This window comes from Pleurodeles waltl, chromosome 2_2 (assembly GCF_031143425.1).
Source record: "Pleurodeles waltl isolate 20211129_DDA chromosome 2_2, aPleWal1.hap1.20221129, whole genome shotgun sequence".
Taxonomy (NCBI): Eukaryota; Metazoa; Chordata; class Amphibia; order Caudata; family Salamandridae; genus Pleurodeles; species Pleurodeles waltl.
In genome coordinates this window covers 462,329,900-462,354,006 of record NC_090439.1, presented here as the reverse complement: position 1 = coordinate 462,354,006, position 24,107 = coordinate 462,329,900, and the positions used below count along the sequence as shown (strand labels likewise).

General features: G+C 42.6%; 2 protein-coding genes across 3 annotated transcripts in view; one reads left to right on the top strand and one right to left on the bottom strand.

The window, feature by feature from the left end:
• Positions 1-13,114, bottom strand: part of CEP76 (centrosomal protein 76) — a 197,966-nt gene extending 184,852 nt beyond the window's left edge. For both annotated transcript variants that reach the window (XM_069219933.1, XM_069219935.1), the window contains exon 1: positions 12,914-13,114. In XM_069219933.1, the coding sequence (XP_069076034.1) occupies positions 12,914-12,976 (63 nt within the window). In that variant the 5' untranslated portion in view covers positions 12,977-13,114. The remainder of the gene's footprint in view (positions 1-12,913) is intronic.
• A 387-nt stretch (positions 13,115-13,501) lies between these two features.
• The window catches only part of PSMG2 (proteasome assembly chaperone 2), an 85,001-nt gene continuing 74,395 nt past the window's right edge, over positions 13,502-24,107 (top strand). Inside the window, exon 1 of the mRNA XM_069219932.1 lies at positions 13,502-13,672. Within this exon, the coding sequence (XP_069076033.1) occupies positions 13,613-13,672 (60 nt within the window). The 5' untranslated portion in view covers positions 13,502-13,612. The remainder of the gene's footprint in view (positions 13,673-24,107) is intronic.

Here is a 24,107-nt window from a genome sequence, read left to right as displayed (position 1 = left end):
TGGTAAATGGCTGTGAAATAACGTGGACGTTATTTCACTCAGGCTGCAGTGGCAGGCCTGTGTAAGAATTGTCAGAGCTCCCTATGGGTGGCAAAAGAAATGCTGCAGCCCATAGGGATCGCCTGGAACCCCAATACCCTGGGTACCTTAGTACCATATACTAGGGAATTATAAGGGTGTTCCAGTATGCCAATATGAATTGGTGAAATTGGTCACTAGCCTGTTAGTGACAATTTGTAAAGAGAGAGCATAACCACTGGGGTTCTGGTTAGCAGAGCCTCAGTGAGACAGTTAGGCATCAGACAGGGAACACATACATATAGGCCACAAACTTATGAGCACTGGGGTCCTGGCTAGCAGGGTCCCAGTGACACATAACAAACATACTGGAAACATAGGGTTTTCACTATGAGCACTGGGTGCTGGCTAGCAGGATCCCAGTGAGACAGTGAAAACACCTGACATATACCCACAAACAGGCCAAAAGTGGGGGTAACAAGGCTAGAAAGAGGCTACTTTCTCACACCGTGACAATTTTTTAAGCACCTGATGCTCTGTGCGGGCCCAACGCAGTGTAAGGGTGTGCCAGGATTTCTGGTCAGGGGCGTTGGACGCTTTCCAGTGCATTGCTAACAATCTTTTATACATCACGTAAGCTAAGTCTACAAACTTGTGTAAGTGTCTGTGTTTTTTTGCTCTTGTCTTCACTCCCAGTAAGCAAGATCTGGGGTCCACTGCCAACACAAGCCCTGTCCAATCTGAAATCTCCTTCACCACCTTGTTCTATTCTGTTTTCACCCGGGGGCAATCCCAGACCATATGATAAAAGTGAGCCGATGGCTCCATGCACCTGGGGCATGTCGGAACCGTGTCGGGAAACATATGCTTTATCCTGGCCGGTGATAGGTACGTTTGGTGTATAACATTATACTGGGTGTAACGGAATCTGGGGTTCCTTGATACACCCCGTACGTGAGACAGTGCTTTCGGCCAGTCTTCTTGAGGGATCGTGACAGGGAGGACAGTGTTCCACCTCTCCCTGGCCCTCTCCAAATAGGGCTCTGGGGGTTTGCTAAGTATCTTGTATAGGCTTGAGATTGCTTTAGTTTGGGCATCGTCCTGTAATATGTAGTGTATTATGGGAGAAGTCTCTGGTTCTAGGGCTCCTGCTCCCAAAAGGTCAGAACACTTTACTTGGTGAATGATAAATGTTTTCTGAAACCCAACTTTCACAGATTATTGTTAATACACTATATAATTTTATCAGTAAAGCTGTAAGTTAGTGGAAGGTTTTTGGACATTTCTTTGAAATGTACTGTCTGTAAATGACAGTGCTCTACCACATCATGCTTTAGTAATATATTTATTAAAAGTGAATGTTTAAACATAAACAGAGAAACACGTCTCCCCTGATGGCAAAGCTATTAGTAATCTAAGAGGCAAGTCATACATAAATATGTGAGCTAGATTTATTATACATGGAACATTTAGTGTATTTAATCAAACAAAAGCAGAAATGTTGAACACACATATTTGAAGTTGCACTCATATGTGAGAACAAAAAGGCGACTGTAAAATACAATATTTGCCTACGATCACACAATTTGAGACTTTTTCCGGATCAAGTACATTATAGTTAGGTCAAAAAGATTATTCAAGCTACTCGACCTGCAGGTCCAGTAACATTTTTATGATTTTTCGAGGCCTGCAATACATATGTCCCAATTATCACACAAAATCAAAACCTAACCAAAACAAAACAAAATTGAGCCCAAGTGGGCATATACTGCATTCAATGCAGATGATGCAACTGCAATCATGAGATGCAACAGTAACCATGATGTGAATAAAGCATCTAATAAAATCCAGGCTTTAAAGTGAGAGAAGAAAGAAGAAATAAAAGGGTATAACTGATCCCTGCAGCACACTTCATTTCAGATAATAACAGCATACAATGAGACCCCATTAACAACTTCTGAGCCTAGTCATCTTTACAAATATATATATATACACACACAAACACACACATATATGTACATATATATAGATCCTTATCCACATTTAAACCATTTAGTGACTTTGTATCCAAGGTCGAAACATATTTAGTTTCAAACTGCCTCAGCGCTTTCATTCTGTCAACTCCTCTGTTACTCTGGGGTGCTGCATCAATGACAAAGTACTGCATTTGAATTGCATCATGATTGCGAACTTCAGCACAATACCTCGCTACTGGATAGAGCCTATCAATGTTGCCGATGGCACACACGTGTTGCAGTATGCGCTTTGTGGACTTGCAGTGTTGTGCTGCAAACAATAAGCAGATTACAATTGCATGTATGGACAAACTACAAACTCAGTTTTACAATGAAAAGCACCTTTGATTTTAAATGCTTTTTTATGGAAGTGGGTGGAATATTCTGTACTGTTTACCCCTATTTTCAGGCCCAACATTTTGAATACTTGCAGAATCCATTAATGGGTGTCAACCAAGTTTGGATGTTTTTATCTCAGGACTACTTCTTGCCAGAGCATCTTTCGTGGAGCATGCTCTGAGATATATTAGTGGTGGGCTGCTGGGAAACTTGGATACAATGACTGGATCTGATTTTACAATGTGCCAGTATTTACGGACCAGTGATCTTATCACTCTATCCTGATTACTGAATGTAGTAATCAGTCTGGGGCACTCTCTTTCTGTTTCCCTCTTTCCCAGATGTAGAATATAGATAGATAGACCCACACAAATACCAAGAAAGTGACATCTTTGTTAAGATGAGACATGACTAAATGTTTTTTTTAAAACACCAAAGTCCATAACATGTACTTCTTATGACATTATATCTTACATCATTTATGGCATGTTAAAAAAAAGGTGTGGGGGGGGGGGTAAGAATGTGAGTTTGTGTATTTCAGTGGGTTTTATAACCCAAGCTGTCTCATTTCAACACCTATCTATAACAACACTTTAACCTTTGTTATATATATATATATATATATATATATATATATATATAAATAAATATTAAGCTTAAAAACTGAAATTCACTGAAAAAGCAAAGGTTACAGAGTCATTATAGTTAGGAAATAGAATTTTAAAAAACATAGAAATACACTTAAAAAACAAAGGTTACATGGATGTTATAGTTAGGTTCACACTTTAAACGTACCAAACCACAGAAATTCACATGATAGAGTTATTTCAAATAACTATAACTCGTGCCCTATGGTAACTATAACTCGTACCTCCACCATTCAAAGTTTTCGACTAAATAATTTTACTGCAAATGTTACATTGATACTATCAATGATATTATAAAAGATATTAATGTTGTTGTGTTATGTGGGGTAATTAGCAGTGCATGGCAAGGGTGCGAGTTATAGTTACCTTAGCGAAAGCGTTATAGTTACTTGAGATAACTCATGCATAACTTAATAATTGACTGCCATAACTTCTTCCGGTTGACACAGTAAAATGCAATTGACAAATCCATGAAAGCAAGATGTAACACAGACTGTTTGGCCAAAGGATATTTCCCAATGATCAGGTTTAGTTTGAGGCACTGCTCTACCGTACCTATACCACTTCAGAAGCCATACTGGCATGCATTTAGTATGTTAGTATCGTTAACCCATTTCACTATTCAGTTGCACTGAATTCTGCCAAGAATTTTGGCAGGGATGTCAATCAGTGAAATGGGACGATACCATTTAGGCTCAGCACTGCTCCCTTTTTTAAAAATAGGAACGATAACCAAAGTAACACATGAACGAGGAATTGAGAAGTAACTCTGACTTTTATAGACATTGGTCAGCAATGAGAACCAAACAGGTGTCTTGTGAAAAATATTTATCAATAGCAGCAAATTGGACCAACGTGTTTTGGCTCATAACCTTGAGCCTTGCTCACTGATGGCCGTGGTTTCTCCACATACAACCTTTAAAGGTAAAGTGCACATCTACTGACAAGGTAAACATCATAAAAGAAATACTAGATACTTTACTTCACTACATCATTTTTCGTTTTTAGAATTCATATTGGGTTACTGCTCATTAGAAATGGGGTCTCAAGGTAGCGTAGTTTTCACCCTGTCCAAGTAGGGACCCTAACTCTAGTCAGGGTAAGCGAGTCACACAGCTAAGATAAACTCTGCTCATCTCCTTGGCAGCTTAGTCAAGCGGTCAAGCTTGTTACATAGGCAACATGTAAAGTATTTGTACACACAAACTAACACAGTGAAAACATCACAAAAGGACCCCACACCAGCGTAGAAAAATAGCCAATATTTATATGAATAGAACAAGACCAAAACGACAAAAATCCAACGTACCCAAGTAAAGATATCTCTTTTTGAAAGTTGAAATGAGTCTTAATTCAGAGGAACCAATGGTTGTATCTTTTTAACACACAGTACCTGGGATGCATCAAAAACAAAAACGATGTGGGCAGCAGAGCAGGGGAGGTGCCGGAAAAACAAGATGTGCTGGTTCCTTACCGCACAGGGTAGGTGATGCGTTGGTTCCTTACTGGCAGGGGAGATGATGAGTGGACTTCCGGTCACGCAGCCTCAGTTCCTTGATGCGATAGGTGAGTTGATGGAAAAGTGACACCCAGGGATGGTGCCTGGCAAAGTCCAGACATGCTGTGATGATGGAGCAGCGGTGGAACAGGTGCTGCGTTGGTCTCACAGGCACTGCGTTGTTGTATGGATTTTCTTCTTCAGGATACCAGTTTCCACTTCCAAGGGACCCGAGACTGGATTTGGCACCACTTGGCAAGTCAGGACTCTTAGCAGAAGAGTCCAGGTACTGGCAGATTAAATCTTTGATGTCCCTGAGATTTATCACAGGAGGCAAGCTCAGTTCAAGCGCTTGGAGAATTTTAGACAGCAGGATGTAGAAAGCAAAAGTCCAGTCCTTTCATTCCCAGGACAGAAGAAGAAAGCCAGCCCAACAAAGCAAAAGACAGAGTGGCTGTCCCTCCTATTGCACCCTGCTCTTCTTCCTGGCAGAATGTCCTCAGACCAGAAGTGCTGTAAAGTTGTGATCTCAAAGGTCCAATACTTATACTCATTTCTGCCTTTGAAGCAGACAAACTTAAAAGGAAAGTCTTTGTATTGCACAAGACCCTGCCTTTCCTGCCCTGGACCCAGACACAATTTAGGGCATTGGAGACTGCTTTGTATAATGACAGGCACAGCCCTATTCAAGTGCAAGTGTCAGCTCCTTCCATCACTCTAACCCAGGAAGACCCATCAGGATTTGCAGGGCACACATCAGCCCCCTTTTTGTGACTGTCTAGAGAACTCACAACCAGCCCAACTGTCATTCTGACCCAGACGTGTATTCCACAGCCTGGCAGAGGCACAGAATGGTTAAGCAAGAAAATGCCCACTTTCTAAAAGTGGCATTTTCAAACTTACAATTTAAAAACCAACTTCACCGAAAGATGTATTTTTAAATTAGGATTTCAGAGACCCCAAATTCCATATGCTTACCAGCTCCCATTGGGAAATTACATTTAAAAGATATTTCAAGGCAATACCAATGTTACCCTGTGGGAGAAATAGGCCTTGCAATAGTGAAAAACAAATATAGCAGTATTTCACTATCAGGACATGTAAAACACAGCAGTACATGTTCTACCTTTTAAATGCACTGCACCCTGCTCCTGGGGCTGCCTTGGACCTACCGTAGGGCTGATGTACATGTAGTAAAAGAGAAGGTTTAGGAATGGCAAGTGGGTGCACTTGCCAGGTCGAACTGGCAGTAATAACTGCACACACAGACACTGCAGTGGCAGGTCCGAGACATGTTTACAGGACTACTCATGTAGGTGGCATAATCAGTGCTGCAGGCTCACTATTAACATTTGATTTACCGGCCCTGGGCATACACTGTGCACTATACTAGGGACTTACTAGTAAATCAAATATCCCAATCATGGATAAACTAATCACCAATACCATTTAGGCAGAGGGCACTTGCACTTTAGCACTGCTCAGTCGTGGTAAAATGACCAGAGTTCTAAAGCCATCAAAAACTAAATTCAGCACAGGATCAGAAACTGGAGGTCAGAAGCCAAAAAAGACAGGGGAAACTATGCCAAGACCTGACAAGCCTAACACTGCTATTTCAGAAAATAAATATACATCTACACGTGGGGCATATTAACTGATCAAATAATTCAGTCTTGCCCTCATTTCACTAGATAAGAAAATATGAAAAACATTAATTCAACCTTGTGCCACATTATGCTTAATTACAAAGTAACCTAACTTTCTGATCATGTATGTAATTGATTAAAGCCCTAGTGACTAAAGAACTTGATAAAGGTACATGATATTTCAGGTACAATTAATTTGGATGGGGATATACAAACAATAATTAAGAAAAATATGTAGTCAAAAGTGAAAATAATATATAGCGTAATAAAAAGTATTACAACACAACACTTAAAACCTTGCACTGAACCTAAAAACTGGGCAGCTCGTCGGGAAGGAGACAATTAATGAGGCTGTGCACTATACCTCTAAATGTACACCTAGTCCCTCACTGCTATTCAACCCTTCTGGTTTCACGGTTTCTAGACTAACAATGTACTCTGATTTCAATCTACATAATCTGAGGCATTGATCCTGCTCTTGTTTTTTCTTTATCAAGACCAAAGAATGACATTAATGGCCAATCCCCTTTATGGTTGCCATGGAAGTGTCAAACCTCCGAGTACTGGGGGTCATTATTTGTGATTGCTCTCATAGGTTCTAAGATTTGTTTTCTTGTCTTGAAAGATTGTACTTCCAACATACATTTTTGGGGTCAGGACACTCAATACAATACACTTAATTGTCTATTTTGCATGTTACGCGTTACCCGATTCCATAGGGCTTTTCCCAAAATGGGACAAAGTGTGTCATTCTATTGCAACACTATTTGCAGGCTTTACAGTTGGTACATGGAAGGGAAGCTGTAGGTTCTCCTTTTAGCCAAGTCTGCTGAATCTCATTCTGAAAGTGGTTCCGAAATAGTATGTCTCTGATGTTCTTGCTTCTATGATATATAATGCTAGGTTTGTTCCCTATAAAACTCTGTTGATTATTATTTATTTAACATGGCCCAGTAATTAGGAAATATGTCGTAGGACTCTTACCATGGGGGTAAGACTGCTTAGGTTTTGGGTACCAGGTGAGGGTGACTGAGTCAGTCCAACGCCAACTACAAGCTGTCAGACTAACCATTTTCAGCTAAATAGCTGCACCACACAACCTAAAAAATAAAGGTGATTTGAGGCAGCCTGATGCATAACAGGGAAGCCGTTGTGGAACAGATCTTACCCCATTCTCTCATTTGCAAAAGTCTCACACATGCAAAGACAGACCAGGAACGCAGGATAAGTTTTAATATATTTATTAAAAGAAATACATTCTATGATAAAAGGCATGAGCTGCAATTATTAGAAAAATCAAACATAATATGGTTATTATTGTGACTGTTAGAGTGAAACAGATAAACAATCCCACCATTCTGGAATAATCACTGGTCTAAAATTCCTACCTACACTTCTAGCACCTAACGTAAGAGCATAGCAGTTATAGCCCTTTGTGCCAGTACTAGTCCCTTGAAAGACCCACAACCCCAAAGCCTGAAATCAGGGGTCTTGCCTGTCTGTCTGCTGGCAGTCTCATCAGTTGGCTGGAAACAGGGCCTAGATCAGCAAAGCTGTGACAAAGTAGCATACTGCATAAGACAGTTGGCTGGAATGTCCCCTCTAACATATTTTGGCCTGTTGTGGTGTTTTCTAACAAAACGTGGTCCGAGAACAGACCGGATGTGATAATAAGGCTAGGTTTTGAAGGCTGGCTCCATACTCTTGTACCGGCAGAAACTAAGTATAGTATAATGTACAGCCTTGAGCTGAGGCACAGAATGAAAGGTCGTGCAAAGGAACTAAAAACAATGCTTTTGCAGAAAAACATCAGATTAGAAAATAAAACATCCCAACTAAAAGCAAGCCATGCCAAAATATTATAAAATGAACAACTGAAATGAAATATGCTTCTGGTTAAAAGGGAGCACACCTGGAGCTAAAATAAATGTATCTAAGCTAGTCACTAAAATGAGCCCACAACAATATGCTCACCACCTTTTTTTAGATTCATTATTGTATGTCAGGCTGACCCAGACTTTTCTGTAGTTCTCTTGGTCTCTGTGTCAATGAAGATATTTGTCCTTGTTTCCTCGTTCTATAAAATTATCTCTCCCTCTGTATTAGGGCAATTCTTTCCATTGCTTTTTGTAAAATTCTTTCAGGATAGCCTCTTGATCTGAATCTTTCTACTAGAATATCGCATGCTTCCACAAATTTTCTCCTGAGGGCTGCAATTTCTTTTTAGACTCATTAGCTCTCCATACGAAATGTTCTATTTCATATGGTTTGGATCACTACTGAGGTCGTGTACAATAATGTTCCCTGCTGCTGTTTTCCTAAAAAGGGTTGTTGCTAATCTAGACTCAACTACTTCAACATAAATGTCCAAATAAACAATTTATTCTGACTTACAACCGTTGCAAATGTATGTTGTTTTCATTTAACCATTTGCAAAAGTCATTTACTTCTTCACTCTTCCCATCCCACATCATAAACACATTGTCTATAAAACAATGGCACATTACGACCTGCCCCAGCTGATTTTCCATATTCGGGTCCGTGGACACCTGTTCCTTTCACCAGCCCATTACTAAATTGGCACAACTGGCACAGCCATGGCCGTCCTTTGAGTTTGTTTATAGAGGACACTATTAAACAAAAAAATATTTTCTTCTAGACAGAATCTGATCAGGTCTATGATTATTTTCCTGTGTTCACACAAAGTCAAAGGTCTCGCTAAGAAAAAATGCTTCACTGCTGCTATTTCATCCTCATGTTTGATACTTGTGTACAAAGATTGTACATCTAGAGTAACCAAAATATAAAATTTTAATCCCATGAAACATGATTGATCATTTTTTTTTTTTTTTTTTTTAAATCCATACTGTCACGGATGTAAGATGGCAGTGTTCAACAAGTGGGAAAAAGAAGTGGTCTATAGATACTGATATACTTTCCAGAAGACTTCCCTTGGCAAATGCAATCAGTCTCCTTGGTGGTTACTCCCGATTTTTATGCACCTTTGGAAGTGAGTAAAGTATCGGAATTGCAGGCCCATCTTTAAGGATTTGGAATTCTCCAATTCCTAAATTCTCTCATTTTCCCAAAATGCCAACATGTTGTTGTATCTCGTGATGAGTTCCTTGTGATAATCTTCGTTGATCCTTCAACTGTCGGTGGGCTTCTTCCATGTACAAATCTTTCTCCCACATCACTACCTTCCCACTCTCGTCAGGTGGTTTATTGACAAAGTCGGTTCTTGCCCCCCAAAGTGCGAAAAGTCCTCATTTGAGACCAGGTCAAATTCCACTGGTTTGTTTTTGAGTATTTGTCTCCTTAGATGTGTGAGTTGCTTGACTGCTACCACGTGGAAAACATCAATAGCACTGTAAAGTAGTGTTGGGACGGATCTTGATTTAGAGTTGAACTCTGTTCCACTACTTAGGTTGGTTTTCAGGCCCATTTCGCTGAGGGTGCTAATATTTTCATTTGTGTTTTTTTCCTTCATTCCATTTTCAGCTAGATCATCACCTCTGTCCGGAACATAAGCATCACAGAGTTCCTCAGCATCTCCTATCATACAAGGCTTAGTATTTGTTAGGAAGTTCTTTTGTGGGTATCGGCCTTTTTTACATTTTGTAGCTAAATGTACTTTAATCAGTTTAAACTTTTGAGTGAACATAAACAAATACTTTCTAATTTGAGTATTATCACTTTGACGTGTTAGACAAAAAGAGCGGCCAAGGCTAAGTGTTTTCATTTACTCGTCTGTTTGCTCCTCATCTGTCGAATTAATCATAGTATCATCAGTTAATCCATCTGGGGTTTGCTCCTGCCCCTGTTTGATTGGCTGCCTTGGATGTCCCTTTTCTTTTACAGGCTCGGTTAGATATTCGAGCTCATAAGTGGGAAATATATATATATTCATTCTCATCACAGAACCATGATTACCTTTATATGTTTCAGACGTATACAATGTATTATATTTTCTGGAAAGGCGCAATACATTAAATGTATATGGTTTTGAATTTGCTCTGATGATATGCTTGATGTATTTCTAGATTCTTATACATATTCTCAAACTTATTTTCTGTATTTGTAAGAGCCCTGTAGAAGCGCTCACTGCGCTAGGCACGTGAAGGCCTTTAGAATCTTTGTACAAAAGTAAAACACAGTTGTGAAAAGCCTTACCTTTATATATTCCCCCCTCACTTCCTAACGATCCTAAATTTTCTTTTTTAGATACTTAATATCACAATCCAGTGATGTAAAGCAGCTGGATTTTTAAATCTATTTTAGTAGGAAAGGTTTCCATGAATTAATATTGGCATGCAGTCCAAGTTTATTTTTACACAACTGTATCTGTTTAGAGAATGCAAGGAAAACCGTGATTGGATAAGCCACTCACCCTGTCACAGATTAAGTTCAATCTCCATTTTAAGTATGTTGTACAAAATCAGGATCTGATTTTCCGTGAAACATGTTTTACTATTCCACAGAAAAATGTCTAAGTCCAAAATAAAAAAGCAGGTTGGGAAATGGCAAAAGACAACTTTTGAGATCTCGACTCAGCCAGTTATCCCACGACAGTCTTGAGTGCTTCACTCAGTAATTTCTATTTAAGTTGCATTCTTGTACTAGTTGTTCTAAAGCAGTATTTGTAAACTAATAAAAACACTGTATAATATGCCATGCAAGGGTGATCTTAACGTCAAACATAGTCACGCTGTATAAAAATGCCCCAGGTATGAATACAGATGATAACTTGGCAGATATGGTCCAGGTGTCACCTTATGAAGCATTTCTTTTGGGGAAAATTTTAGAAAGAAGAACTGAGATTGGCATCCCTGTCAAATATCACATATCAGGGGATAAATTTACGCAATTTAGTGCTGGTGTCCGCATCACTGCACTAAAATGCATAAGTCAGGCAATGATAGCGTCCAAGGGGCCACAGAGGTGCTGGGATGCCACAATGCATTTAAAGGAAGGATTGCACTATGCTGCCCAGCTGCATGCTCTGTTGTCACAACTGAGGCCACCTGAATCTCAATTTACTCTTATTCACTAGATTTAATTAATGTATGCATCACCTCGTGTGCCAGGAAACGAATTAAGTCCCATTTACAAGGCAGATGAAGTTGAGCCCCTCACCCAGCAGAGTGAGTGTACTACGTGGTCTCCGTCAATGGTTTAGCAGATGCTGAAAAAAAAAGCTATTTGGACCTGCAGCAGAGTGTGTGCTCTGGCCCCTTGCAACAATGCAGGGGTAGCGCCTGCATGTTGCGGTTTTCCCAACTGCAACAAGGCCCATTGCCAACACAGCAGACAGGCGGTGGGCGGCAGGTTTACTATTTTTTGTGTACCCGCTGCTGCCAGAGTAGACGCTTGTCTGCGCATGGCCATAGGAGGAGGTCGCACTGCAGCTGGCAGGATGTTTTGGAAACTACTGTACGCCTTGCCGTGCCTGCCTCAGCATTCCTCCTCACCCCTCCCAGGTGGATTGCATCGCCCGGGCACCCTGGCCAGATTGAAAATATTCATCTGTTCTCCAAGTGGTGGGCAAAGGGACACATACTTGTTGTACTGAAGCAGGATGTTTCCTAAACACCTGTAGCAGCAGGCTCTGCCTGCATTAGCAGCTGCTCTGTGTCGCCATGCAGACTGATCCCCCTTCCCTGACCCCAGCCCGTTTGAAAATGATGCAAAGGTCCGGTTCATCTGGGCTGTCTACAGCACACCAAACACAGCTAAATCACCAGCAGTAAGCAGCAGCATTGAGGACACAGCCCGGAGCCTGCTGACACTACTATGTATACCAGCAATTGTGCTCGAACCTCAATTGGTGTCCTGTTTCTGTGCCAGCTGGCCTTGTGGCAAAATAGCCATGTAATGAGAAAGAGCTATTTTGATGTACGCATGAATTGGGTTCCATGTCGGTATGCTATTCTAGTGGGAGTTTTGGTAGTCCTACAGTGAGTTGCATCAATATCTGGGGTGTTGTACTTTGAGGCAGAGATTACGGTTGCCATTTTTCCCAAGAAAAATACCGGTTATATGTTCATGTTTAAGACTCTCCAAACACCAGGCCAGGATAATTAAATACAACTTTACATATGATCATCTGTAATGATTGTTAGCATAGTTTGTTTGTCTTTGTTTACTTTATCGGTTAGGGATCATTTAGGCAGCTCAAGAACAAATTTTTAAAAGCTTTCTTCTTATAATTACTCTTAAAGTATGTACAAATAAGGGGGTGGAAATACTGGCTTTCGGCAATTAATTGTAATGCTTCACAGGACATTAAGGGGTACTAGGTTAAAAAAAATGTCATTTCAGGTGTTTTGCAGCTGTTTCAAGATGTTCACAGAGCTTCTCATTGCTCAAAGGGGTGCAGTTTCTGATGTCCAGTGCTTTTAAGGGGCAGGTATTACCTGCACTTCTTTGATTTATAAGGGAGAGTACTTGCACTTCTCAGAACTGCTGCAATACAATTAATGTGAGAGTACCAGAACTTCTTAGGAGCAAACAAGTATTCTAAATAGTGAATGCCTGCACCTCTATATTTCCATTTACAGCACTGCTATTGCTTTCCGTTATTTGGTTTTACTCGTGACAAACTGTAACTCTATGAGTCACACATTTAGCATCTGAATGTAACTCATAAGTACACTGAAACAATGAAAATGTCACACAAAAACAATCTAAAAGTTTGGCAGCCGTGGAGTGGCACCAACCTCCCTCCTCATCCCCCAATAGATCACTGGCCTTATGCAGCTGGCTGTGGATGATCTGCCGCAATTCCGACGCTTTCTCCGGGTGTAGCGCCATCCTCCCCGAGTTACTCCCCAACAATGAAAACTCCCCAGCTAACGGGATGGACTGTAACTACTTTCAAACATTGGCGGAAAGAGTGGCGCGAGGCTGTCCTTTGCACCGCCTGAGGCCAACAAACACAGGAAAATTGCGGAGTCACGTTCCGCAAAGCAAACAAGGCATTACCACCCTTCCAAAATTATGCCGGCGAAAGTCGGTCATTGTCAAAATCAATGTCAGTCTAGTCTTAAGTCCACAGACCAAGGTAGCAAAAAGAGTAGCCCTGTGCCTATATGACGTCAGCGTGCGACGGAGTACAAGGAAGGACCCCTTTTTTTTTGCTTGTGACTCCACGAGAAATAAACAGACTAAGAGAACTAAGGATTTCTCACAACTAAATGGAGGCAGCAGCAGTTAGCACAGACAAAGCCGACTGCTTTGCCAATGGACTAATGTGCAAAGAACACGAACACGCGCTATGGAGCGCAAAACACCAACATGGCCGCCAGGGTGGACTTGTAGCCCCCTTTCTATGTCCACTGTACAGATGACGGTAGTCGGACAAGCACGGAAGGCTTTCTCTGTGCTTGTGCTGTCGCTGCACGCGTCTGTGACTTCGTTGTCGCCAACACGAACAGTAACACCAAAATAATGTTTGTACCGTGCGCTGGCCTACCTCCGCCGCAGCTTCGAGGTTGCACTCTAACACTGGTAATTCAGTTAAATTATTTTTATGTTCATATTGGTTTTAGGCATTGCCAAAGTAATGTAGATTGATAATTAATGTATGATTTCGCGTATACATTTTTGCATATTTGATGGTGTTGCATGCCATCAAGTATTATTTTGCGTTTTTCTTCTCCGCGGTAATTACGTTAGTTCTTCACCATAGCGAATTCAGACATTTTATCTATTTACTCTGACAGTCTCAACGTGATAACATATGTTCTACAGATTCTGTAGTACAGAAGAACAATGATTGGTTAATAGAACAGTGACGGCGGATTAAATTAATAACAGATCAGAACAAGCGATTTAAATATTTATTCGTTTGAGACCTTAACGAGGTTAAGGTATAATACCAATATCATACATGCCAACATTTTAGAAGAGTAAAGAGGGAGATTCTAATTACAAAACAATCTGGAGAATGTATTTCCCCCATTGACTTCTATAAAGGACCGACAATTCAAGCAAGCTCCACTCAAAAACGTTCAAGTGTCCTTAAGTCGCGGGTTGTGACCCGATGCAAGCAGGAGACTCCCGATTATTGAAACCAAAAATGGCTTTATTTTGGCTGTCTCTCGGCTGAAATTAACTTTTGGAAATGTAGTCTACTTGAAGTGCTGTATAAAAAAGAAGGGCCAGAATCGACATATTGCGTAAGGTTGTTTCTATGAGGCCATAAGATTCTGATTTTAACATTTTAGTTCACTGTTGCGAATGTAACGGGCTAAATTATTTGAAAAGCAAGCTAGTCTTTTCATGACGTTTGAAAGTGGAAGAGTCTTGTGGGAGTGGAGCGCTTGTACCCCTATATTCAGCACTGTATCCCAGCGATCATGACAACCGATATGTTTTTTTTAATCTCTGCAGTTACCTCAGGAGGTTCCACTTCTGAACTGATCTAGCGTAAGAGCACATCATCAGTTTAGCAAATAACAAAATAAGTAATTAAGAAAACTCAATAAATGAGTTATAGAACAAAGAAAAAAGTTTAATAGTTTTATTGCAAAAATGTCAAAGCTAAGCAATATAGAATAAATACCACGAAGGCCCAAATTGCTGAGCTACACAGATTAGTCAGAAAGTCTCAAATAAGCAGCAAAACATAAGTCGGACAGCATCCCTATAGATAAAGGAAAGCTCAAAAACATCTTGCTCACTCCCACAATAAGAGTTTTTGTTTTTATACACATTTTCATATAGTAAACTAGCTAAAATATGAATTCATCATGTCATGGTCAATATTGAACAAACCAGAAGCTTTAGTCAAATACAGATAATGCTAACACTAGCCCATCTCTAAATAAACTTCAAGCAGCCTCACAGCATATCATCATAGGAAGTTCAGCTAAAATGGGCCAATATCCCAGTTCAGAGTGTTAACCCATCAGTAGAATTACAGCGGAAAAGCCTTTGGACTATGGCAACATTTAACAACAGTATTCGAACATCAGAAACCTAATTCATGTTAAATGCACATTTTGGAAAAAACACTATCTGATATTTTGTTTCCTGTACTGCAAAGCCTGTGAGGAGAGAACAGTCGCAGAAACCCTGATGAAAGGGGTGAAAGCAGGAGCCAAGGGCAGATGTACGAAGCCAGTTTGCATTTCTTAATGGTCCGAATCGCTATATTGGTCCGTTAAGAAATGCAAAATGGGCTTTTCTTATGTACAAAGCCCTTTAAGGAATCGCAAATTACAATTCCTGCTGTGTAGAAATCGCAATTTGCAATTCCCAGAAAAGTAAATCGCAAATAGGTATTTCCTATTCTGGTATGCCATGCATTTCCTATTTGCGACTTGGGCATTTAGGAGATGCAGTTACAATGAACTTAAAACCAGGTGCAAAAAAAAAAAAACTCAAATAGCAATAGAGCACACACAGGAGCACCCCTATTTTTGGGGTTCACCAAGGTAGGCCTTTTGCCTATTGCCATCCTTGGTTTTGTATTTCCTAAATAGCGATTTTCTAATAAGAAATCGCTGTTTGGGAAATGCAAAACAGGCCCATTGACTCAAATGGAATGGGATTTCTTAATAGCGATTCCTACTTTGTAGGAATCGCTATTAGGAAATCGGTATCTTTGTACATTGCATTTTGCATTTCTTGAATAGCGATTTCTACATTCTACAAAGTCGCTATTTAAGAAATGCAATATTGCATTTTTGTACATCTGGCCCTTTGACACTCAGAGAGAAACAACATCCCTGTACCCAGTACAGCAGTTTCCTCTAAAATGTGGCTTAACTAAACACATTAATAAATACACTTCTAAGTTATATACAGAACTCGTTTCAGCTGCAAATCTATTAATTAATTGTTACTACAATTCATCATACAAATCGGTAATATAGAATATTATTTGCAACATGAAATTGTAACTCCTACAGTTGCAATCAGCATCTTTTCATTTTCCATGTAGAACCCAGTGTTTGATTGTACTTGCTTTCAGATCTGGTGTTCTTGTACATTGTCTCCTGCTCATAGTGTTTGATAATTAGTCAGTCGAAGTTGTCGTGAAATTTCTTTCCATGACATGGAGGCCGATTGGTGGTCAGGTTTTCGTTGCTAGGACAGAGATGGCGGGCAGGTTATTCTACAAAGAGATATAAGAATAGTCAGTTGGAGTTTGTCTGGCTTGCTGGAAGGTTGGTGGTTCCAAAGCGTTGTTTCACCCTGCATTAAATATACTTGAGACTCAACTGCTGTGCCTGGATTTGTACGTTGCAACAGTTGTTTTATTCAGACAAGGAACTGTTGGCTAGTATTTTTCAAGTGTTAGCAACTTTTTTGAGCTCTTGGGGTTCGCATGTCCTCTATCTCCAGATATCAAGAAAAGTTATCTGTTACTACCAGGAGATGCTGAAGATCAACAAGATCGTATTGAGTTGCTGCTGTTGTGTCTTGCTTTGTTTTGATGACTGGATTGGTGCAGAACCGTCAAAGAGTCAACCCATTTCATAAAGCAGACTTCTGTCAATTTCTCTTTTCTTCGTCTGGTCCACTAAAAAGAGTTACAAGTTCTTTGGAATTAGTTTTCTTCCTCATGTCTATGCACCTTTAACATGCATGTGCTTGTAGCTCACTGTGTTGTAGTTCAATTAGTTGAGTGAGAAATGTCAATAACATGACATATGCTTCTTTCAAGAGGAGACCTTCCGTTGGCACTGACTTCCTTTGTCTTACATATCCTCCTGGCTTCAACATTATGAACATTTGCGACTTTCATATTCTTCCTTGTGTCTGTCAATTACACACACACATGCTCTTCTGTAAGCCTTCGTCTTACTGAGTGATACTGATGATTTGCTTCATATGTTCTTCCATCTTCCTTGCCTAACAGTATTCTGTGGAGGAGTTGTCTTTGGGTGTATTGTGAATTAATTCACAGGGTTATAAACAACTACCTTTACAGGCCAAGGCAAGGAGAAATTTGGACAGTGAGGAACACCGCCCAAAATATCAAGTGAACAGGTTGTGGTCGGTCACCACCTACAATTGGTGGCCATACACATTAAAATACCAATATGCCCTCAAGGTTACTAGGACTTCCCTCTTGGATTAGCAATACTGTTCTGTTGGTGGTAGCACCAGGTTGTGTGACAAATCAGTGCAAACCAATAAACTACTTGCTCACCTCCTTGGGGTAGGATGGAGTTTTATAGACTAGCACCTATTATCAGATCCTGATCAAAGTAGGCCACGGTCCTTTTGTTTGTTAAGCTTGTCTTTCGCAATGCCTTCCTATGTCTCCACTATGTGGGAGCAGCTAGCAGATTTTTGATTATTGCTGAATTTGGGAAGAACCCTTCCCCCCGTCTTTGACAAATCCCATAAGATTCTTTACTTCTGTGTTTCGAGGAACAGTGACAGTCATGATGTCTTCAAACTCTTTTTTGATCAGTCAACACTCCTTTCTAGCAAAACACGTAGCCAGCCAAAAAACACATATATGCCCCTTGAAATAATATTTTAGTTTTGTGTAGCATTAGACCCAGTGACCTTCATTCAGTCTGTGTAACACTACACGCCGATGAGTGAAGTGGTGATTTTTCTCTTAATTGCCCATGTACATGAGTGTCATTTGCATACTTTAATCACAACTCACTGAGGGGAAGAGGCAGGACAGCAGCACAGGCCTGATGAGGTGGAACATCACCATAGCTACAAACACTTCAAAACACAGCTTATTATACCTTCCTAGGTGCAAAGTCAAGGGGATTTTTATTTCAAAATTCAAAGTGTGGTAGCAGCTGATGTTAGAGATATGTTCACATATGGAAAACCATTTTGCCCCATTGAGGTCAGCCATGGTGTTGTCTGTTGTCAGAATGATGCCTCTTTCTTTTTATGCACTCATTGGGCAACCCCCATAACCTCACAGATTCTGACGTTGCATGACTTGGGCATTCACTTGGTCACAACAATTGCATATCATTTTTCTCTTTCGTGTCCAAAGTTTCAAGCACTTTCTTTTCTTGTTCATGCCTTGGTTCTTGTGTGGAATGGGCTTTATCCGTTCCATGAAATTTCCTACCTTAAACACTTTAATCATTTTGCAGTTGTGGAGCACTTTTTTTTTTTTTTTTAACTGTACTAAAGGCACCCCACCGAATTTGGGCTACTCAAGCTTTTTTTGATCTCTCCCACCTCACAAACGTGTATGCTGAGCACAAAGGGGTACGTTTCAGGACTTTTGCAGTGGACAGTTGAGCAGCATCTTAAGGATTTGTGCGTGAGAAGTAGAAGGAATAGCTTCAGGCACATGCTGAATTTGTGAAAAAAAATTGCACTGGAAGATATGATGGGGCAGAACGGTGAGAGTATTAGCAGCATACTAGTGGGGAGTAGGAGGATGATATTTTTTTGGGGCCAACGGAAAGCTGGAACTTAGGTGTGCAGCACAGATCTTTTGGTGGGAGCAGCAGGAGACACAAGGGAAGGGACCGATTCTATTCCCAAGGTACCTTGTGTTGTGGTGCTCAAGTATCAATGTATCTGGCTACCTTAAGAGTATGCACTACTTGACAATCTGTGCATCTCTGCCATCTGCAAGAACATGTGATTGCTAGTGCACTGGGATATTTTGTGGCAGTACAGAGCCAAATATCCTATCAGTCTTGCATCACTCTAGAGTGCCATCATGTTATCAAATGGAACATTCAAGGAGGCTGTTACACACTCTCTAGAAGCACATCACCAAGCCTGACATTTTAAATAACGTGTGTAGGGCTCTAGTTCTACTGCTCATTTTAAACCCTCATGATTCAGGGGGAGTTTATGGAAATGTTTCGGTGGCCATCAATAGAATTCTTTTTGTGCAAAGATTATTGTGCAATATGTAGAGATAGTGACACAACATTGAGAACAAAATCATCAAAGTTGTGTTTTTTTAACAGTTTCGTATCATTTTTAATTGTGCATAAGAACAAATAAGTGAAATATAGTCCTACATCCAGCTTGTAAATGGACCAACAATTGACACAAGTGTTTCTGCCAAAATAGACCACAAAGCCCACTGTCCCTTTTATGATCCCAGGCTGTGTGTTCTCATTCACAGTGTGGGTAAATAAATATGTACTATATTGGAGGAAAGAGAACCTAGGGAAAAGAAGAAGTAGGATGGATAAAGAAAAAAAAAGGGGGGTTGGAGGGTTATAAGTAGTCAGAGCAGTGATTACAGTAAATGATTTTGAGTTGAGTTTATACTTAAATCTTACAAGATAATACCTTCAAGAGACGTACAATAAGTGATTTAAGGTGCAACTACTGATGCAAGTTGGACAGGGTGTCCTCACTAGTCACAAATAAGTAACATTGTTCACCATGAGAGGCGTGACCTGGCAGCATGGCTTTTCAGACATGCTGAGCCACCGTTCCACTGCCACGAATAACAATCCGCAGAGTAGGCGGAGATGGGGGTTGCCTGGAGTGCCACTGTGGTGTGGCAGATGAGACCTGGCGGCTGGTCCGTCGCCACCTCTGCCCTGTCATTGGCCCTTGCAGAAGGCTCCCATCTGCCCCTTGAGCGGCAGGGACACAAGGGTGATGTCCATTTTTGGCCGCAGGACTTTTGAAGGAATGGCTGAGAGGAAGCAAGGAGTGGAGATGCTATCAGCCCAAACAACTGGGATGTGGTCCGGCCCGCGGGGACTGTGCTGGAGGGCCGGATCCTCACAAACTGTTATCTGGACCAGTGGAGCGGTATCCCTTTGCCCCCCGTAGCATGCCCTGAGGGACACTCGAGTAGAGTGGAGGTGTAGGTGGACACTGTGGGGGACTGTAGTGACCGTGTTGCTCTGGGCACACCTCCTGTGGTTCTAATCAGGCCTTTTTGAGCAATTTGCACCCGTTTCCCTGTGGTGCACTGCTGAGGTCTAAAGCGGCATACATGGTACAGCCGGGGAGCATTGATGCCCGTTTCCCCCAACTGCAGATCTGGGAGTCCCAAGGAGAAGTGAGGAGCCGGGAGAGAGGCCTCTGAACTGCAGTGTACACACGGCCTATATATCTGTCCCTGGAAACAATGGTGCCCCAACTAAGGAGCAGGACATTCACTCCCTGCCCCCAGCACACAGTGAGTGGTTGTAAACACGCCTAATCCCCCTCTCAGCTTGGGGATAGCTGGTGAACACTCCTTTCATCACACACCCCCTCCACACTCCACCTGAAGGGGCTACCATTGTGGAGGAGGTCCCCCAGAATGTGTGCAATGGAAGCTGTTGGGGCTTTTGGCCTCACCCCAGATCATGGAGGTTTTTGTGTCTACTTGTGGTGCTTTGACATTGGTGGGGCGCCTGTCAGAGAGGTAACTACAGCCATGGCCGGGTTACACTGGATAGTAGTGCGCTAGTCGGGCCCGTGACTCTGTTCTGTGTGGGAGATTATGACCTGTTTGCAGGTGTGGCGAGTGCTGAGTGGGACAGTACTAGACTGCCCAGCACCTGCAGTGCCAAACAGGCACATTGCACACAACGACCCTGATCTCCTCTCTGCCTGGACTTTAGCATGCCAGAGATAGAGTGCCCCGCAGCCCTCAACAGATGAAAATGGACCAGTACACGACCACTGGTCCGGCTGGAGGGCAATCGAGTGCTTTGGGGGGGTTCGGTAAGTGGGGAGAATCTCCAGGTGCCTCAAGGGCCTATGGGAGCACAGGTGCAGGCAACTATTGAGGCCTCTAGTGCCAACATTCAGGCTAAAATTGAATCTGTGAGCCGACCTATGGAAGGTGGCAGATAAATCTAAGGAGACGGAACAGCAGGTTGTATAAATCCAGGAAGCACTTTTGTTCTTTAAAGCTATAGTGGCAACTCTTAGGATGCAGATGCAGAGGCTGGAGACACGTGCAGGTGGTCATGCCCAGAGCTGCAACCGGCGATTTGCAGGGTTCCCGGAGGGAGTAGAGGGCACCGCTCTGGTGTTGTTACTGGTGCAGAGGCTCAGAGAGATCCCAGAAACTGCCATGTGTGCAGTGTTCGTTGTGGAGAGGGCACATTGTTCCTTGGCGCCACCTTCTCTTGCAGGGAAGTCTGCCCGGACAATAATAGCGAAACTCCTCAACTACAAAGACAGGTACACTGTTCTCTGTGAGGTCCAGCACCTGGGTGACCTGAGGTTCAACAACCATGTGATTCTCATTTTTCACGACTACACCCAGTTGGTCCAGCAACAGAGGCAGACATTTGCAGGAGTCCAGCAAAACTGAATGCCATGGACCTTACATACATGCTGCTTCATCCTGTGAAACTGAAGGTGCTCCATGATAGTCATGAGCACTTCTTCACCAACCGGGACAAGGTGTGGGATCAGTTGGACGTCCGTGGACAAGGTTGTCTCCCAGGTCAGGGTGCTGGAGAGGTCACGGCAAATTCACAGAGAAGACTCCAGATCTAGATGAAGTGGCACCCGAGGCAGAAGTTTAACTCCAACGCCCGGGTGGTGGTGCAGCAGGAGGGTACACTGGATGTGGAGTCCGAGAGGCAAGAGCAAGAGGAGGCTAGAACACTTGTCGAGGCAGTCACTGCAGCAACATCGGTGGGAAGCGTGTCGGAAATGGTGGAAGATATGCCGAACTTGCACACTTACCGACTCCTCCCTCCTCCCCCTCTATTCCCTATCCTTACACTCACCCGCTGACTGACCACCCATGTTCCACTAACGGGGTCTGCAGCTGTCATGCCACGGACAGCCTCCTTGGTCATGGTGTGCTTCCAGTGGACAAGAGGGGGGAGCTGTGATGGACACTGTGAAGATGACCGGAGACACTATGCTGGTAACTTTGTTGGTCCCACTGTGGGGATGTTAACTGTATGTAAAACCCATAGGGCAACCGGTAGACGCTGGTACCCAACGGCCTCCTGGCAGAGTTACTTAAATGACATGTAAAACTTACTGCCCCCCCAGCCCACCCCACCCATGCAGAACCTGTTTAAAGAGCGAGGGACCGAGGAGTGTTACCGCCGGACCTACAACGCGTGATCATTGTTGTGATCCAAAAGCAGGGTAAGCCTGAAGCAGACTGCACCGTCTACTGCTCCATCTTATTGCTAAACATTGAGGTGAAGGTATTTAGCTACTATTCTTTCCACTTGACTTGTGATCATCCCACTTATCCACAAATACCAGTTTGGCTTTATGCCGGGTAGGTCTACGAGACATAACCTTTAACTCTTCCACAATTGGACATTGGCAGTGGTGCTGAGAGAGGACCCCCACGTCTTCCTACCATTGGATGCGGAGAAGGCGTTCAATGCCATACAATGCCCTTTCCTCCTCCAAAGGCTCTGCAAATTTGGCTTCGGCCCCTGCTTCCGCTAGTGGATCTCTCTACTATACCAGGGCCTCAAATGAAGCAGTCTGTGTAAATCGAGTCCTGTCCTCAGCATTCTCAATAGAACGTGGCATCCAACAGGGGTGTCCATTATCCCCTCCTGCTATTTGCTCTTGCGCCATTTGTGGTGATGATTCGCTCCCATCGAGATGTCTGGGGATTCTGGGTCTCAGTGATTGCTGGGGAGGAGGAAGAGATCTCTCTATGCGGACGACAACCTGCTGTATGTCACCGATCCCAGGACTACCGTACCTGTGACCCTCAATATTTTTTAGATCTACGGGACGCATTGAGACTACCATATTAATTGGAACAAGTAAGTGCTCTGCCATCCTTACACCCCTTTTGTTGCCACTGGTCTCCTTCAAGTGCTACAAGTGGCGACCGAGGGTTTCCAATATCTGGGTCCGTATATGACGCCACATCAGGAGCAATGTTTCAATAGGAATCTTGGGACAGTGATCTGCTCTTTCCGGGAAGATGCAAACCTGTGGTGCTTGTTGCCCCTTACGCTGCTGGGTAAAGCCATGATGTTCAAAATGGTCCTTTACGCCTTGCAGAATTCCTACTACCTGATCCCTGGGGTCTTCTTGAATAAGTTAGAAAGTGATGTGCGCTCCCTGCTGTGGTGCTGTAAACACCCAGAATAGCCCTGCCCACTCTCCAATGCAACCCCTATAATGGCCGAATAGCACTCCCGGATGTCATGGCCTCCAATGAGGCAGCGCACTTGGTGACGGTAAATGCCTGTGTGCTCGCCCCTCAAGGCCACTTCATGTACAAGTTGGAATGTGACCAATTTACTGATCTCCCCTAGCTTCATTTTCTTTATGTGGGAAAGGGAGTCTGACGACTGCTGCCTCCCACCCAGGTGGCAATAGAGGCCTGACGAAGAGCCACAGACTTTGTGGGATGTGCACAGGACTTGACACGTGTGACACCACTCTTGGAGGGGACGTGGTTGAAAGAGATTGGGGAATTAAAGGGCTTTGGAGCCTGTGACCTGCTGGGAATCTTATGTGTAGGGGATCTCCTTGACTAGGGCGATCTGGTGTTGTTTACGTTCCTCCATCAGGAGTACTCTATGCATACCAATCAACTCCTGAAGTATGCCCAGCTGCAGCATGCCTCACAGGCAGAGGGCATAGAGACGCTGGATCTGCCAGACTCCGCCCCCCTGGAGGGCCAGATACTGCAGGAAGAATTGTCATCCAAAGCAATGTCTCTTGCATATAAAACACTTGACAATAATATGCCAGACAGACTGTCTTGACTGAGGGAACAGTGGCTCCTCGAAGTGGGGGAGCTAGAGGATGTGGACTGAAAGGCAGCCTTGATGCACCTGAGAGAGGTGGCCATAAAATCCCATTTACACCTGATTTGAATCTGATATGTGACAGCCCTTTAGGTGGGTGTGGCTATGTGTGTGCCTCCCTGATTGTTTCTTGTATTTTCTTGCACGGTGCATGATTAGCGCCTGATTGCACTGTTTGCTATGATATTTGCAAAACAATCAACACAAAAATCCAATAAAGATATTTAAAAAACATCCTGTATGATCTTGCCTGTAGGAGATTTGGAATT